The 16,002-nt window shown below is 48.7% G+C and overlaps 1 protein-coding gene across 1 annotated transcript in view; it reads right to left on the minus strand.

The window, feature by feature from the left end:
• Nucleotides 1-16,002, minus strand: part of ITPR1 (inositol 1,4,5-trisphosphate receptor type 1) — a 318,159-nt gene that overhangs the window by 57,464 nt on the left and 244,693 nt on the right. Inside the window, exons 42-47 of the mRNA XM_060161317.1 lie at nt 13,616-13,796; nt 11,941-12,194; nt 6,693-6,893; nt 5,074-5,184; nt 2,738-2,833; nt 89-211 (exon numbers count right to left, since the gene is read on the minus strand). Of these exons, the coding sequence (XP_060017300.1) occupies nt 89-211; nt 2,738-2,833; nt 5,074-5,184; nt 6,693-6,893; nt 11,941-12,194; nt 13,616-13,796 (966 nt within the window). The remainder of the gene's footprint in view (nt 1-88; nt 212-2,737; nt 2,834-5,073; nt 5,185-6,692; nt 6,894-11,940; nt 12,195-13,615; nt 13,797-16,002) is intronic.

A 16,002-nucleotide genomic window follows, 5' to 3' on the forward strand; every position in this document is an offset into this window, starting at 1 on the left:
CTCAGGGTAAAACCTTAAAGGAAAAGTAAGTTTAAGGGCGCACAGCATGGAGTCCTGCTCAGCAGGTGGGCGTGGGGAGGGGCGGCACCTGATGAGCTAAGATGTAGATGTTGTGTCCCACGTTCCTGGGGGAAGCAGCTCCGTCCTCGCCATTCTCTCCATCCTCGAATTCCACTTCGCCTTGCATGTAGGCTTTCTTGATCACTTCCACCTGCAAGAAGGGCCAGGGAACAGAGTTCCTGCTTCAAGGAAGGCCCACGTAGGACCGGCAATGACAGCACACGTACTATCAGTCTCCCCTCCCGAGGCAGACACTGCTCATCAGCCTCAGTACGCTCGGCCAGCAGGCGTGGACACAGCCTCAGAATCCTTCTCAGTGTGATCGCAGGCAGTCACCATCCATCAGCCTTCAATGAAATGAGAGGGGAACCCATTCGCTCTCGCTAGGCCGCGCGACATTCTGTGGCTGGTCCACGCCCTTCTCCTTTAGAACGGGACAATGGCTAAAACAAAAACCCAAAAAGCCTCCAAACAATGATACGATACAAACAAAGGCTAGAAGCCACGTTTTCCCTTTCTCTCCATTTCATTCTGCCAACTCTCCCCATCCCCTACCTTTGCCATTTCAGGAAAAACTAAAAAGGAAAGCATTTGCCTTTAGGAATAGCTGATGAAACTATTTTCTGACTCCAAATGTTTCCCTGTCTCCCACAGCCTACTCCATGTGAAGAAAATACCACTAACGGGTGACATCTACCAGCACTTTCTATGTGCCAAGCACTGTGCTCAGTATCTTCATTCTTTCAGAAACTTTACTGCTCATAAACATTTTATGAGATGTCAAAGATTCCTCCTGATTATGGACGAGGAAGCAGACGCAGAGGGGAAGGAGGCGTGCTGAAATTCGCACGGCTAGTGAGCTGAGCTTTGCCCCTGACGGTCTCACGCCGAGAGCACGCTTCCCAGAGCGTTCCAGTGCTGGCCTTCCTGCTCCCAGCCACTGGCCTCAGCTCCCCAGGAACAAGGCTGGCTCTGCCCATTTCTCAGTCCCTCCCTGGTGCCCAGCATGACGCCCTGGACGAAGCAGGGTCTGGCCAGTATTTATCAAATGCACCTATCATTCAAGATTTAATCATTCAATGATTAAGAACACAATGCTTTCAACCCTTAAGTGGTACTAAAAATTAATCATTTTCTTTGATGACTCAGAAGGCACTTCCGCCTCCTGCATCGCCTCGAGGCCATTACTCTGAATTATTTCTCGTTATCCAAGACCAAGCACGGCAGAGGGACGCACATTTCTGTACTGACATCAGGTCAGGCCCTAGAAATAATTCTGGAGACAAGACCCTCGCTCTCTCAGCTTGTCTTCCCTTCGCTTCTCTAAAACCAAACTGAACAGACAACGTGTTGCACGGGACATGGGAGCCTGATCGCACACAGATATGCGTGTACACACACACACGTGCACACAAAAATGCACACACGTGTTCCGGACACGTGAGCGTCTGCACTATGTGCATGCTCAGAACCGTGTTTGCTCCGGGAAGCCTTTGCTGCTTCTCCGAGATTCGGGAATGAACCACAAGGGGGCGACCCGGGAGTCAGTGGCACCTAGAGCCCGGGGTGCTGCCAGGTCCCCCACCCAAGACGGGGCGTGCTCTGGATTGATGGGAACCGGAGCGGGGTCTCTGCTAAGTCATCCTGTCCCTACTCAGGAGCGACAGATCCCAGCCTCCCCCAACCCGAGTTACATAAGTCGTTATGTAAACTCAGAGAGGACTTCCATCTCAGGCTGAGAACTCACTCCTGACCTCAGAGATCAAAGAGCTGGGCTCGCTGTGAACTTTATTTAAAGGAACACATAAAGGGACTTCAGCCTGGCCCCAAGTGCACACTGGGTCACTGGGGGGCAGGAAAGTTTTACTGCCCTCATTTAGGTCTGTCAGTTACAGTTCATCTGCGTGGGAAAAAGTCCAAATAGAGAGTTCCGTCCTCAGCTCGGTTCAGCATCTCTGAGAGCTGCTGTCTCACAGTTTGCAGCACAGACTCCCAGCCTGGAAGTCACAGCCAATTGTGAATATCACCCCCCAAATATAAACAAGATTGTGTTTTCTTTTTTAGAAAACCCAAAACATCAGCACCCCCCAAAACACCCTTCTGTTGCCCAGACTACGGGCACCAAGGAGAAACGTGAATTCTTGAGCCCTGGAAGAAGACGCGGCACAAAGCGGCAGTGAATGAAGAATTAAGAGGAGACCGTGCATTCTCGAAGGGTTTCCCGTGTGTGCGGGCACTGTGCGCAGGGCCCGGTGGGAATCATCTGTCTTGTCTCCAAAGCAACCCTCTGGACCAGCTGATACCATCATCTCCCTTTTAGGGAAGACGGAAGTGCAGCTCAGAGAGTCCCAGGGCCTCCCAAGGTGACCCAGCAAAGGGCAGAGCGACGGACGTGAATTCCAGTCCGCCGTCCTCCCAGACCTGTGCCGGTGCCACCTCCCCCAAGGGAAATAGGCCAGGGGGGCTTCCATGCGTGTTTGCGCTGAAGGCAGAGGACACTTACTCCACGCCGGGCTCACTTCCCTGCCCTAGGCAGGGGCCCGAATCAAACGTTCCCTCGGCACTTCTGATCACCGGCATCGTAAAGAAAGCTCGAGGAGGCAGATGCCCTGCTCTGCCACAGTGAAGCTCTGATGCTAGGCAGTGCCGCGGCCAGAGGCTCAGCCGTGCGACTCACCAGTTCCTTGGGCCTCATGTTATAGAGTATCCTCTCGGCATTTTCACTGTCGTGCCTGCTCTCCATGATGGCCAGGAGCAACTTGGATGCATTGTTCTAATTGGAGACACAAAGGGAGGAAGAAATGAAGAGGAGCTACTGGGGGCAGCTGGCCTGAGCCATGGGTGACCAGCTGCCGCGTCCTGGCTGAAGACACCCTGCCCCACGGCAGAGCATGCGTCAAGAGCATCACCAGACGGAGAATGTGTCACCTGACACCCCAAAAACACGTCCGCAGAAACTGACTGGGGTCAAAGAGGCACCTCTTGGTTTGGGCCCAGTTTCCCCCTTAGGTCACTTGGTCCAAGTCCTAGCGGACATTTAAACATGGGTTCTGGGGGTACACTGGGACCCTCATGATGACAGTGGTCAGGAAGCACCTGGTACCTAGACCCACGACGCCTCCGGGGGAGTGGGGAGTGGTTATAAATACTGTGATTCAGCCTTGCAGGTCAGAGAAGGCAGGCAATTCAGTAATTTCCCCGCCCTGTCCTAAAACAGTGCTATCAGCTCTCACGACCCCTACTGTTATCATGAGATACAGCGACCCAGTTAACAAAAGTGACCCAACGGAGCACCATACTCATACCAAACCATAATTTCCCATTACGTTCAAAGTTTTCGTGTGCCCACACCCTGTACTTCTTGACTTGAGCTCATTTTAGGCCCCGGGCCTATGATAATCCGTATGCTTCTTCGTGTATAGGACTCGAAAGTTGTTTTGGTGAGAGGGGGCAGTATTTTTTTTTTCTCCCCAAGCACAGATCACAGCAGTTCCATCGGGTTGCTGTGCTATCAAAAGGTGGCTTTTCACAGGGCAGGAATTTCTATAATCACCTTCAGGTTACCGGATTAGTGGTTCAAAAAGCCACTGAAATGCTGATGAGGAATGCATGAAATTCTCAGTTTATTTCAGGCTCTCATCATATATATTCTGATACGTGGTAGCCAGGGATGTGAGCCTGAATGATGTTCAAGTCACTTCTACAACACGATTTGTCAAAGGAGTTAAAAATAGTTAAAAATAGTCCCCCCTCCCCAAAAAAATCCACTTAAACCATACACCCAAACCATCTATTAGTTTGGACACTCATTTTGAAATACTAAAATCAAATAAAAGGAACTGTGCAATTCCTGTGGGCTTCTGTGTTGCCACCTTCCCTAATGACCGTTCTGTCCTCTGGCACCACTGAAGCCATAACTACAGATCGGCTTTTCAGCTAAACCCTGTAGGTCCAGGCTCTCCTGTGACAGCGATAAAGTGGCCCAGTGCTGCAAACAGGGGCAAGAGGCAGGGCAGATCTCAACCTGCCCCAACATGGGAACGGGTGAAAATGAAATGTGCTCAGTAAGGCTAACATTTCGAAAAATACTTTGGACACCAGGATGGAGCTGCAAGTCTGACTCTCAGGATTGAAACTTTGGACTCAGAGAATCTTTGGAAGCCCTAAGATAAGTGAGGGGCTTTTTGTTCATTTGTTTTTACTTTTTAATATCTTTTTAAAATTAATTTTCTTGGTACCCTCAAGAAATCAACATCAGGAGTAGTGGAGCAGCTTCTCAAACACCCCAGAGGCTGGCTTGTAAGCCCAGCAGCTTAATCACCTTGAAGTCACTGCTGCAAGGTGCTTAAGCTTCGTCACCCCGTAAAACTATTTTGGTATCAGAGGGAGTCAGCACGTCAAGGGTGCTTCTCCATCAGTCATCTGTCAGCCACTGTTTGTACACGATGCAAAGAAACTCATCAGAGGCCCAGAGGCACGATTCTGGACAGTTTAACCTCCTTATTTTAACCCAACACTTACGAACCACCCTTCTGCTAAATCAACCACAGAACAGAAAAAGGTGTTGCCGGATAATATAAAAGTTCAACTTTTTGGGGGGTCCTAGATGGTTTTTAGCTGTACTATTCTTCAACTGGCCCTATGTCCTCAATGGGGGAAAGATGAAAGACCACAGAGGGAATGGAGTTTCCATTCTTTCTCCGTCTGCGGCTTTCAGAATCAAGGCTGCTAGTGCTTGGACGCGGTTCGAATTTGTTTCTCAGCTTTGAGTGATGATTTCTCATTCCATGTGACCTGTGAGTTGAAAAGCTGGTATCCTGTCCCAAGGTCTTATTTGGAAGGGAAAGACTGAAGTTCTGCCTTTTACTCAGAACCTGCAGCGCGGATCATTCATTTACTTTAAAAGAACTGTGTTTAGTATTTAGTTTCATGACAGTGACCACGTCGCGTGCACAGGCAATACACAGAAGGCTTTCCAGATGCTACTGTCTTTTGCTTTCAATTCCTACTTGCCTTCAGTTCTAACACGAGGTCCATCCTCTTCTTTCCCAGAGGGTTGATGTCATTGAGGATCAGGGCCGTGATGATGTCAATGCCATTGGATTCATGGGTGGCTATGCAGTTCTGAGGAAAGAGACACATGCAGACATTACACAAACGCTGGTCACAGATCAGACGTCACAGGCCAACAGGCTCAACTGCTATTTCAGCACAACGCTCCCCAGTCCCAGTAATGTCTCTAGGGGAGAGCAGCAAATTTTCCGTGAGAAAGTGGTAAAAATAAAAGACAGATGAAAGTCTCTAGTTTCAGAATTAACAGTAAACAGTAGGAAAGTCCCCATGCACTGTAACTGATAAATTGGCCGTGTCTAATCCAAACAGTGCAGTGGGCTTTTGTTCTTAAGGGAAAATATGGTGTGTGACTGATTCCGGGTCCTGAGCGCTGTTTTCCCCTTTAGAGGTGTGTTGCATTCTCTCTACATCACTCGGTTTTCGTACTGCACACTTTTGCTTAAGGCTTAAGTTTGGAAAGCACGTTTTAATTCACGTAATATCAGAATTAATCACCTTCCCCCAGGTAAGAGCCCCACTTGCAGCAGAATTCACCCCAGTATGCTCCTTTGAACAGGCCTCTGTTTGGCAGAAAAGCCATCTTGAGGTTATAAAGAAGTTCACTTAGATAAAGCCTCTCCCCCAAAGCCTGCTGTAATTTTTTAGTTGTTCCTTTTCACTTTAACTCAAACTACCCCATTGGTCCCATCAGGAAGCCTGGAGACGAAAGTGGATCTAACAAAATGCTAGCCTCGTAGTCATGGACAACTAAGAGCAGATTTTTTAATATACAGCAAGTGGTCCCTCTTGTAAGCCGTTCTTCTCTTCTGAGTCAAGGTTCTGGCCTTGCTTCCCAAGTAACACAGCATGTCATACCTTTCCTGGCCACTGGGTTTACAATGGGCTATTTAAGCACTGGCCTACCCGCTCCAGCCAGGATACAGCTGTAATTTGAGCTAAAAATCACACTCATTCTAGCATCAGTGCAAAACCGCACAAAATCTGCAAGACGTCAGGGATAAGCAATGACTCTACTCAAGAAACGATTGGGTTCCACTCCAAAAATATACTTCTCGAGAAGCGTAAGTCAAGACTAACGGAGTCCTTCTCTCCTCTGAACGTCTGTGGTGTTAAAGTCTCAATCATACATTGTCTCATGTTATTTTCAAGTTGTCTCATACACAGCAAGGTTTTTCTCTCTAGTTAGGTTTAAACCTCCTTCCATGAAGTAGCCCCTTTTTGAGTCTTTCCTAATATTTGACATAGAGCCCAGTCTCCTGGTCATATTCATTTAACTCCAACTTTAATATGTACCCCTAGTCAACTTCGAGTTGGGCCGTTCAAACCGAACCAAGCTGGGCACGATCACCCCGACAGCCCCTCGAGTGCCTGTGATTAGGTCACGTCCTGAAACATGACAATGCTCAGATGCTCCCTCCTCACTGCTTGGAAAAGGCCTCCAGGTCTACTGAATCCCTAGGTCCCTAGGTAGATGCTGTGCGACTTCTGAACTACTCCCTGTCAACAATGCTTCAAAATGATAAACTTCTTTCTCCACCCCGAAACGCAAATGGATTTACCTGGTTCTCATGGCAAGGTCCTTGACAGTATTCGGTCAGACTTTCCAGGGTTTGGTTGATGAGGGCCACATTCTTTTCGTTGATATAGAGTCCGAGAAGACCAAGACCCCCGGTGGTACTTCCACAAATACAGTCCAGAAACTGTAGCGTCTCACATACCAAATTGTAGTTGGTCTTGTTATTTTGGCAACGAAGGAAGTTCTGCAATTGGGCAGTCCCCAGGTTGGGGGAACAAAGGCAAAGAGAAGAGGGAAAAGGTCACTCATTCTGCCCTTTTGATGGTATGTAATTGGTTGGGGCCTGGGATTGAGCAGCAATTACGCAGAGAGATGCAGTGTTGGGTAGAAGGGTCAGCCAGCCCCCATGACGGTCAACCGTGGACATGGTCTATGGCAATGGCTGCAAACACTGTGGCCTGTTCTCCAAGGTGCTTTTGTATGGGATGCAGGGGAGGAGAGCTCCTCTCTGACGACCCAGTTCAGACTCCAGTAGCCTTGTTAAGTTCTCATTTCTTTCTTTTCCGCCCCAGCCCACCTCCCCACCCATCACATGTTAAGTTCAGAGCCTTTTGGCGTTTCCAAGGATGCTAGTTAATGTTTAAAAGATGATGCTGTGGTCTGGATGCTGAATGCCCAGAACCTAACACTGAGGATAGTTCATCACAGAATGAAGTGTTACAGGCTGGGCTTAAGCCCACCTGCCACGGTGGGAACCTGGCTTATCTTGTTTGGCCACTTCCGTTATTAAAGGAAGGAACAAAAGCGAGTAAATGTGTGTGTGCTTGTGTGCACGTGCCCGAGTATGTATCCTCCAGGTAAACTTGCAATGCTAACAAGAGACATAACAGCAGATAATTTCTCAACAAAGTCAAGCAAGCCACATTCAGCCACCTCATAACTCACAGTCTATCCTGATGCACAGGAGTTGCTTTTTGTTTTTTGTTTTCATCATAGGCTCCAGTAATCTCTTCTTAAAAAGAAGGGAAGATTAACCACAGATATTCTTTTGGGCATAGTTATAAAAGTTACACGTTTACTGTAGAAAACTGTAGAAAAGTGTATCTTTTTAAAGTAAAAAGATATCATCAAAAGATAAAACGAATGTTAACTTTTGACCTGGCAATTCCACTTGTATCACTATTCACAAAGTACGTACTGGATGTCTGCTACAGCACTGTTTGAGATAGAGGGGAACTGGAAACAAGCTAAACGCCCGTCAGTTGGGAAGTAAACTAATGATAGTGTATCAACATCATTTAATATCACAAGTTGGAAACACTGAGGTAGGTCCACACGTGCCAATATGGAAAGATCTCTAGGACATACTGTTAAGTTAAACGAACAAAAAGGCAAATAGCAGATTAATATGTATCCAATGCTTCCATCCAAATATACAGAAAAAGGACAGGAAGGATACAGCCCAAACCAACAGCAGTTCTCTCTGTGTAGAGACGTGGGAATGGGTAGAGGGACTGTTTTCTTAAACCAAACACTTATTTTCATTTAAACCTTCATAGAATATATTCATGTATTCCTTGTGTAATCAAAACATCCATAAATGCCCAGATTAAAAGCTGGTAATCAAGTTTATGCTCGACTCATCCTCTAGATAACCCCCCCTCACCCCCACCCCAAGTTAACCTCAGGGCCTTCTGCGCAAGCCTTCCTGACTAGTCTAGAAATTGCACAGTCATTCAGGTCCGGGTGGAGGTGGAGGAAGGACAGGTGATTTGAGACCACGTGGGCTTTCGTGTAAGGTGACTATTTTTCTAAGGGTCACAGGAAGCCAGAGGAGGGTTCTGCAGCCATTTCTCGCCCCAGCCCCTCGGGGAAGATGCTACCTGTTCGAGGGCCTGGCTGAACCCCTCAGCATGCAGTGGTGGAGTGGAGGAGTATTCAGGGAGAGGGCAGGAGACAGCCAGGCGAACCTAGGCTCAAATTCACAGCATGGCTCTCGAGGCCCCTTTGCCTCTGCAACTCCTGTGTCATCATTCCTGCCACGCCCTGCCCCTCCCCACCTCTGCTCAGGGATGTGGCCACTCCCGTCATGCCCCTTTCTGTTCACGGACATCATCTCTCCCGCCATGCTCCTCTGTCTGGCAGCAATGAACTTCTTCCTGCTCTTTAAGCACCCTCCATTCTCTCATCTCCTGGGCTTCAGCCCCACTATTCCCTCTGCCTGTCACTCCCCCCCTCCCTGTCTCCACCCTGATTAACTCCTCTTCCTTCAGGATGGCATCTCAAGTCACTTCTTTCAGGAAGCCCTCCATCCTGACTCCAGTGAGATTGGGGCACCAGCACTGGTGACCGACAACTGGCCCAGGGACTGGCTTGTGCCATGGGCTTCGTAAACACTGGCTGAAGTATCTGGATGAAGTTGGATGAAGGAAAGGGGACTTGGGAACTCGTCAAGGCCAGCAGGTGACATGTTGCAGACTCCCCAGGAAGGACGGTGGGCTGCCCTTTCTTGAAAGCCTCTCCCATTTCTCATGGCCTTTGCAGAATGTCTAGCCAGAATGTCTCCTTCCTAACTCAGTTCCATTTTCTCTTGTTCTCTACCAAAACAGAGGCGTGCCACTCGCTAAAGGCCCATGGGAACTCTTTCTATGCTCGAGGAATAGAGCTCACCCATAGCACATACCACCTACCCCACCTTGTCCAGACTAGAGAAGTCCTGTTCTTTTTGTCGTCTTCCTTGGAGGGCCAGGGACCAAGTCAAGATGGGTAGACGAAGGAGATCAAAGACTTCTTAAACAGACTGCAGTGGAGTCTGTGCTTAAACAGACTGCAGTGGAGAAAGAGCAAGACCTGTATTCCTTAACCCAGGTGAAAGGCAAAGCCAGCCTCTCAGGGGAAGGTTCAAAAGCATACGGAAAATGGTTCAAACACAGTCCTTCCCATCACGTTTCCGCTACTGTGAACAAAGCTTGCCGAGTGGCTCCTGTCCTAGATGCGCAGCTCTGTGAGGGGAAGGTCGGGGGCGGGGGGGCGGTCTCCATCACCCCCAGGGCAGGGCACAGAGCAGGGTACTCGCCGAGATGAGGAGATCAACACACATATGCATAGTCTCCACCTACTCTTCCTTTGGAGCCCGAGGTTGGTGGAAACCAGTAACACTGGTATAGGGGAACGATACAGGGCACTGGCCACCAAGTTCAGCCTAGAAATCGCCCCAGCAGCAGGGTAGGGCCCTCATCCACAAAGACACCGCAGTCGAGCTGTAGGCTTTGTTTCCTTACTGGTGGGACAGCGTGCTTTCCCAGGGCATCGCTCACACTCCCTCGGCCTGTCTCCCCGGTGATGAACGGTGTAGATACGCTTAGGTGGAGCAGACACAGTCCGCCTCCAGACAAACGCCAGCCAACGAGCCAGTAACCGGACCCCGGCCCTTTGGGTCATGAGGGCCTTGTCCACCCACTGATCTTGGCATCCACGCAAGTCAGGCCAGTGCATCAGGGGCCGACGTGTTCTATGTCCAAAGCAGGAATGTTTGAGCAACAGGCAAGAAAAACAGACTCACAGCCAAGATCCCACACTCAGACGTGGTCAGGGATGAAGCTGGAATGTCAGTGGAGGGAAGGAGTGGGCAGCAAAGCAGGGAACGAGCCTGAAGTCCCTGCGTGGCCGACAGCGGAGCTGCTGGAAATCCGTTCATTTTGAAATACGTGGCTGGTTGATGACCTTGGATCTAAATGCTATTTTTTTTTTAAATTTCATTTCATTTTTTATTTTTTTGGCCGTGCCACGCGGCATGTGGGAATCTTAGTTCCCTGACCAGGGGTGGAACCCGTGCCCCCTGCAGGGGAAGCACGGAGTCTCATCCACTGGACTGCCAGGGAAGCCCCTCGATGCTTTTTCAAAGCCCAGGCTCTTCGGACCCATTTGATTGAAAATAAAAATCAGCACAGTAAGTACTCATACTGCAGACTTCACCCACTTCCATTAAATGGTTCTGTCTTTCTGCTTCACAATATAATTTCTTACTCAACTTATCCAGGCAGAGATTCTGCAGCAGATTTGAAGTGTTAGCGATCTCTGGTGGCACCGAATGGTCTGGCCACAGCTGACACGTGAAAGGCCATCAAATCACCTGGTGGGTAAACTCAGTTGTGCAAATATTTCAAGGCTGCACCTTCCCCTTGCGGTGTTCGGACTAGAATTATTTTCTTTTCAAACCATCACAATTCAGATAAAGCTACCCCCAGCAATTTATTTATTTTAGGAGAAAACATTCTACCTTAGAGGAGTTCAGACACGCTTTTCCTGTTCATCCTCATCTGTTTTAGTCAGAGAGGGGTGTTTTCCCCAAGAGTCAGAAGCAAAACTAGGAGAAGGCCAAGGCCCCGGTGCTCTAGCATGCTTCTCCTGGGCAGAGACAGCTTCCACAGACCTGTGTCCACTCAGAACAAAGAGGGTATCTCTGGAACCCATCCTTGGCCCTTCCTGAAAAGCCTTTGCTGTTGGGGAAACTCTGCAAGGAAGGAAACGCCCTCTGTCTTAATGCGGTGGTTGACAGCACAGCCTCTCCCCACCAGACTGCCTGGGTTCAGTTCCAAGCTCTGTACTCCCCAACTGGGTCTTGTGCATCTTGGTTTCCTCATCTATATAACAAGTGTTATAATACAGGCAACACTTAGCATCCAGGATCATCTAAGTGCCCAATAAACCTGGCCATTGTTATTATCCCACGACAAAACAAAAAGTGAACAAAGGATTTCTGGAATAATCAGTTCAACAAATATTTTTGAACATTTGTGTAAAACACCAGAAAGCCACTTCATTCATTCAACCAAGAAATATTTGATTAGAACATTCTATGCACCAGATTCTGTTAAGTCTAGTATATTTAATCATCCACCCCTCCACCCATTCAAGTTTTACCTGTACACCTATGTATCAAACGGTGGCAGGCTACCAGATACACACACACACAGAGGCATATACACACACACACAGGCACATACACACAGAGGCACACACACACACAGGCACATACACACACATAACGAACACATGTGGAGCAGGTGGCAACTACACTGCTGAGCGTGAGATCTGGTCCCTGTCCCTGTGGAGACAGTGGGGACGACAAGACAGAGAAACACTTCTAGTGCCCAGACATCGAGAACCATACAGGGTCCTCAGCTCGAAGAGATGGGCTGAAAGGAGAGGAGCTGAGATGTCACAGTAAGCGGCGGCAGCTGTGAGGACCTGGGACCCCCCCCCCCCCCGCCCCAGCCCCCGGCCCTCACCTGTAGGTCCCGGTTGTGGTTTTCGCACAGGAGTTGCAGGAAGCGGAGGATGGGCTGCATGATGGTGATGACTGCGCTCATCTCCAGGTCATCCTTGGTCTTGTCTGCCGTGGCCTGGGCGCCCTCCCCTGACTGGTAGTGATCGTCGGGGTCGGCCTCCCTTCTGAAGGTGGTGAAGGCTTTCCTGGTGGCGGCAGAGGCCTCCACAAGCTGATCCCGGGCCTCTTCCGTTATCTGTGTCGTGGGCTCTTTGGCTAGAACGCAAACGTACGATGGTCAGTGCTGCCGAATCCCAGGAACACTATTCACCACACCAAAGACGACGTGCAGAGATCTAAGTTCTGGAATTCACCCGAGAGTCTCTCAAGGTCGGCAAAACGCTCCAGGAAGCCACCATCTTCTCTCACCTCTTAGGATTAAAAGTAAGTTGAGCCCTTCCAGCTTGCTGGTGGCTCTAACATGTCACCTACACTTGCTCTGTGGTTTAGAGGAAAAGCAGTAGAGGTTCTGTCAACCTCATATATCTATGACTCTGGGCCTCAGCTTCCTCATCTGTAAAATGGGGAGAACATCAGTGACGTCTTCCTCTAGAATGTTCCTGAGACACTCAACATAAGCTAAACAAACTGTAATTACTGTTCTTATACAACAATTGATGGAGCCCTTTACTAAGCCCCAAGGCACCGTGATTAAGCACCTCATGTTTATTACCTCATCGACTCTTCAGAGTAACCCTGTAAGGTAACCAGGCACTAGAGCTGGAAGCATTAGACGCTGTAGCCAGACTCCCTGGGTTCAGATCCCGGCTCTAGTACTTACTAGCTCCATATCCTTACTAGCTCCATATCCTACAAGTTAATTACCATCCCTATGCCTCAGTTTCCTCATCTGTAAAATGGGGATAACGATTTTATCGATTTTACAACGTCCACTTGACTTCTAAATGAAGTCACGCATGTAAAGGACTTCGGACAGTGCCTGGTTCATAGAAAGTCCTCAGTAAATGTTAGCCTTTCTTCTTTTTCTTCTCTTTATCCCCATTCTAGACCAGCGGTGATCAACTAGGGATGATTTTGACCCCATCTCCACCCAGGGGATGACAGGCAATGTCTGGAGAGATTTTAAGTTGGGGGTGGGCTACTGGTATCTACTGGGTCGAGGCCACATAACGCTGCTAAAAGAACGAGACTCAGACCTATTCAAGGCCATTTGACTCCAACGCTTTTGGGTCTACCCACGCCCCAGTATAACTCCTCTTCAAAGGGGATAATGGATAAAAAGCTTTATGAACTTTCAAATATTTCAGAAAACAAGGGAGGATTAGCTGACAAAAGACGACAGCCAATTTAAAAGTGCGTATTCCACAACTTTCTCTAACATTAAATGGAAATTACAGGAAAAGATTATTAATGGATTTCCTGCCAACAAAACCCTCAGTTTGACAAAGAAGAACGTATGTTAGTTTATTAAACAAGAGGAGCCTCCAAAGCAGCAGGAATTCAGTTCAGGTTACACAGGAAGAATTCTATCACAACCAGATTGGTTTTCTTCTTCTGAAAGCCCCAGTCAGAAAGTTTGGAGCCTAGAAGTCGTGTAAAAACTAAAGGAAAACCAGGGGTTCCTCCCATGTTTACAATCCAGCTGACTGAAGAGCTGCATGCAGGGGAGCATTTACCTTTTTTCCGTGACGGGGCATCCCTGTCTACCTCATCATCTTTCTTTTTATTTCCCAAGTCACTGGTGTTCACGGTCACCGTTGCCTTGATTTCTTGCTGGGCCACCTTCATCCGGTCATAGAAGACCTTGAAGAATTTCTCCGACTTCTTATCTTCTGTCAACCGGCAGAAAAAGGAGTGCTGCCAAGGAAAACCCACAGCTTTTTCAACACTGTGACACACCAGTTACTGAATCCCACTCAGGACACCAAAACCTCGTGGAGATCAGAGCCAGACACAAAACCTCAAAAACGGTCTAACTTTGGACCAGGGTTAAACACCGTTCAATGCCCTGTCATCCTCTGGCTTCCACAGCCTGAGGTTTTCTACACAGAGCCTTTAAAGCAAACCGCCAGTCCTTGTCTGAATCAGTCATATAGGCTTGGGAAGCATGCTAAGGGGTGGTGGGCAGATTTCAGCCAACGAAGCACAACCCCCTGCACACATATAAATCAACTCCACGAACAATGGAAACAGAATGTATTTTTGGCGATTGTTGCAGGGCCAGTCATGTGTTTAAGGACTTCTGTGAGCCCCCCTCTTTGCAGAGCCTTGTGAATATATACGGATGAGTAAGATGTGCTACCTGCCCCTACAGGGCTCCACACCAGAAGCATGACACGCCCATGAGGAGGGCTTCAGTGTGCAAAACGTGCTGCAGAAGCTACACAGACGATTATGCCATGGAAGCTCAGAGGTGGCAAGGATGACATCGGGCTGGAGTGATCCCACAATCGTCGTGAAAAAAGTGGTTTTCGAATCAGGTTTTGAAGGGCAGGTAAAGGGTGGTTAGATGAAAAAGCTAACAGTGAACAGGTAGCTCGCCTCTTGAATACACATTTGTTTCTTGGACCCACTGCAAGCAATAGTATACACTGTTGATATAAAAACACAATATGGTATCTCAACTTCATTTGCGAGCACTCTCTTTTCACCCCTTTGCAGATACCACGCTGTTGTGAATTCTTTACATAAAAATACAATACGGTCAGTTTCCAGAGGAATAAAACAAAGCTCCAAACAATATATTTGCTTCTCGCAGTGGGCGCTTTCTGCCAATTTCACATCCTCCCCCATTTGGAAAGATGGTACTTCCCTACAGAAGGTGACCCTAGGCTTGCAATCCCAGAGAAAAGCAACATCTTGCCAGCCTCATGAAGCCCCTTAACTGCTCCATCTCTCACCCCCCCACACCCAGCGCTTGATTCAGCGCCTGCCCCCGCCCCGAGAGCCACCATGTTTCCATCTGCCAACACGCAACTTCAGTCACTGTGACCCTTCTTCTAGCCACTAGCCCATATGCTGCCCTGACAAATGTCTGCCTCATCTGCCCACCAAGCTCTCCTTGATCGTGCCCTTTCTTTTCCCTCTCCCTGTTCTTCTTTACCTCTGGCTGTTTCTTACATACAGCACAGGATCCAGCCTTCCTACTTGTGCTCTCTGGTTCTGTCTTTTCTCTTCCAGCCACTCCCAAATGCCAGTTTACAAGTCACTGCCTGCCTCCATCCTGTGTGTCACTGAGGCCTCCAACACTCCCACTCTGGGAACCAAGCTCGAGCCTTCAGTGTGCTCCACTGCCCTTTGCTTCCCTCTGGTTTTTTTAGGCTTCTAGTTCGTCCATCCATTCAACCGGCATTCCGTTTGTCCATCCGCCCATCCACTATTTACTGTGCGCCTGCCATGAGTCAGGGATTACGCCCATTATAGGAGAAACAATGCTCAGCAAAACGAGGCCTGCGCCCCATGAAACTGGCGGCTTGGTAGGAAAAAGACACAGTCATTCAATAGTCACGCTAATGACTTTCACTAAAGTAGCCTTTTAACCACTGAGTCCACAGAGTGCTGGCAAACAGCAGCAGACACTCAGCGCCACTGCCCGGTTCCTCCTGGCTCTTCCCATGGCTGGGTTCCCTCATCTGTCAGTCACAGCATTAACATCACCTCCTCCAGAGAACCACCCCTGACCATCCTACTAACAGCAGCCACGCCAGCTGTTTATCCTCACACGCTCTATTTTATTCTTCATAGCAACTGGCCCCTGAAACGACACCTGTATTTACTGTTCACCTACTTAACTGTCTGTCTTGGGCAGAGTGTAAGCTCTAAGAGGGCAGGAGCCTCGCCCACATGGCTCACAGCTGTCGTCAGAACACCCAGAAGAGGCCCAGCACATACAAGGCGCTCTGTAATGATTTGATGAAAGAATGAATACAACTCGACACTTCATGGTTCCTCTTGACTTGCTACACCCCCCCCATCAGATCCGGCCATGGGAGAAATAAATTCCCACCACACTGTAGATTCTTATTTCTCATATCCTCTAATGTGAGAAACCAAGTTCCAATTG

Source organism: Lagenorhynchus albirostris, chromosome 10 (assembly GCF_949774975.1).
Source record: "Lagenorhynchus albirostris chromosome 10, mLagAlb1.1, whole genome shotgun sequence".
NCBI lineage: Eukaryota > Metazoa > Chordata > Mammalia > Artiodactyla > Delphinidae > Lagenorhynchus > Lagenorhynchus albirostris.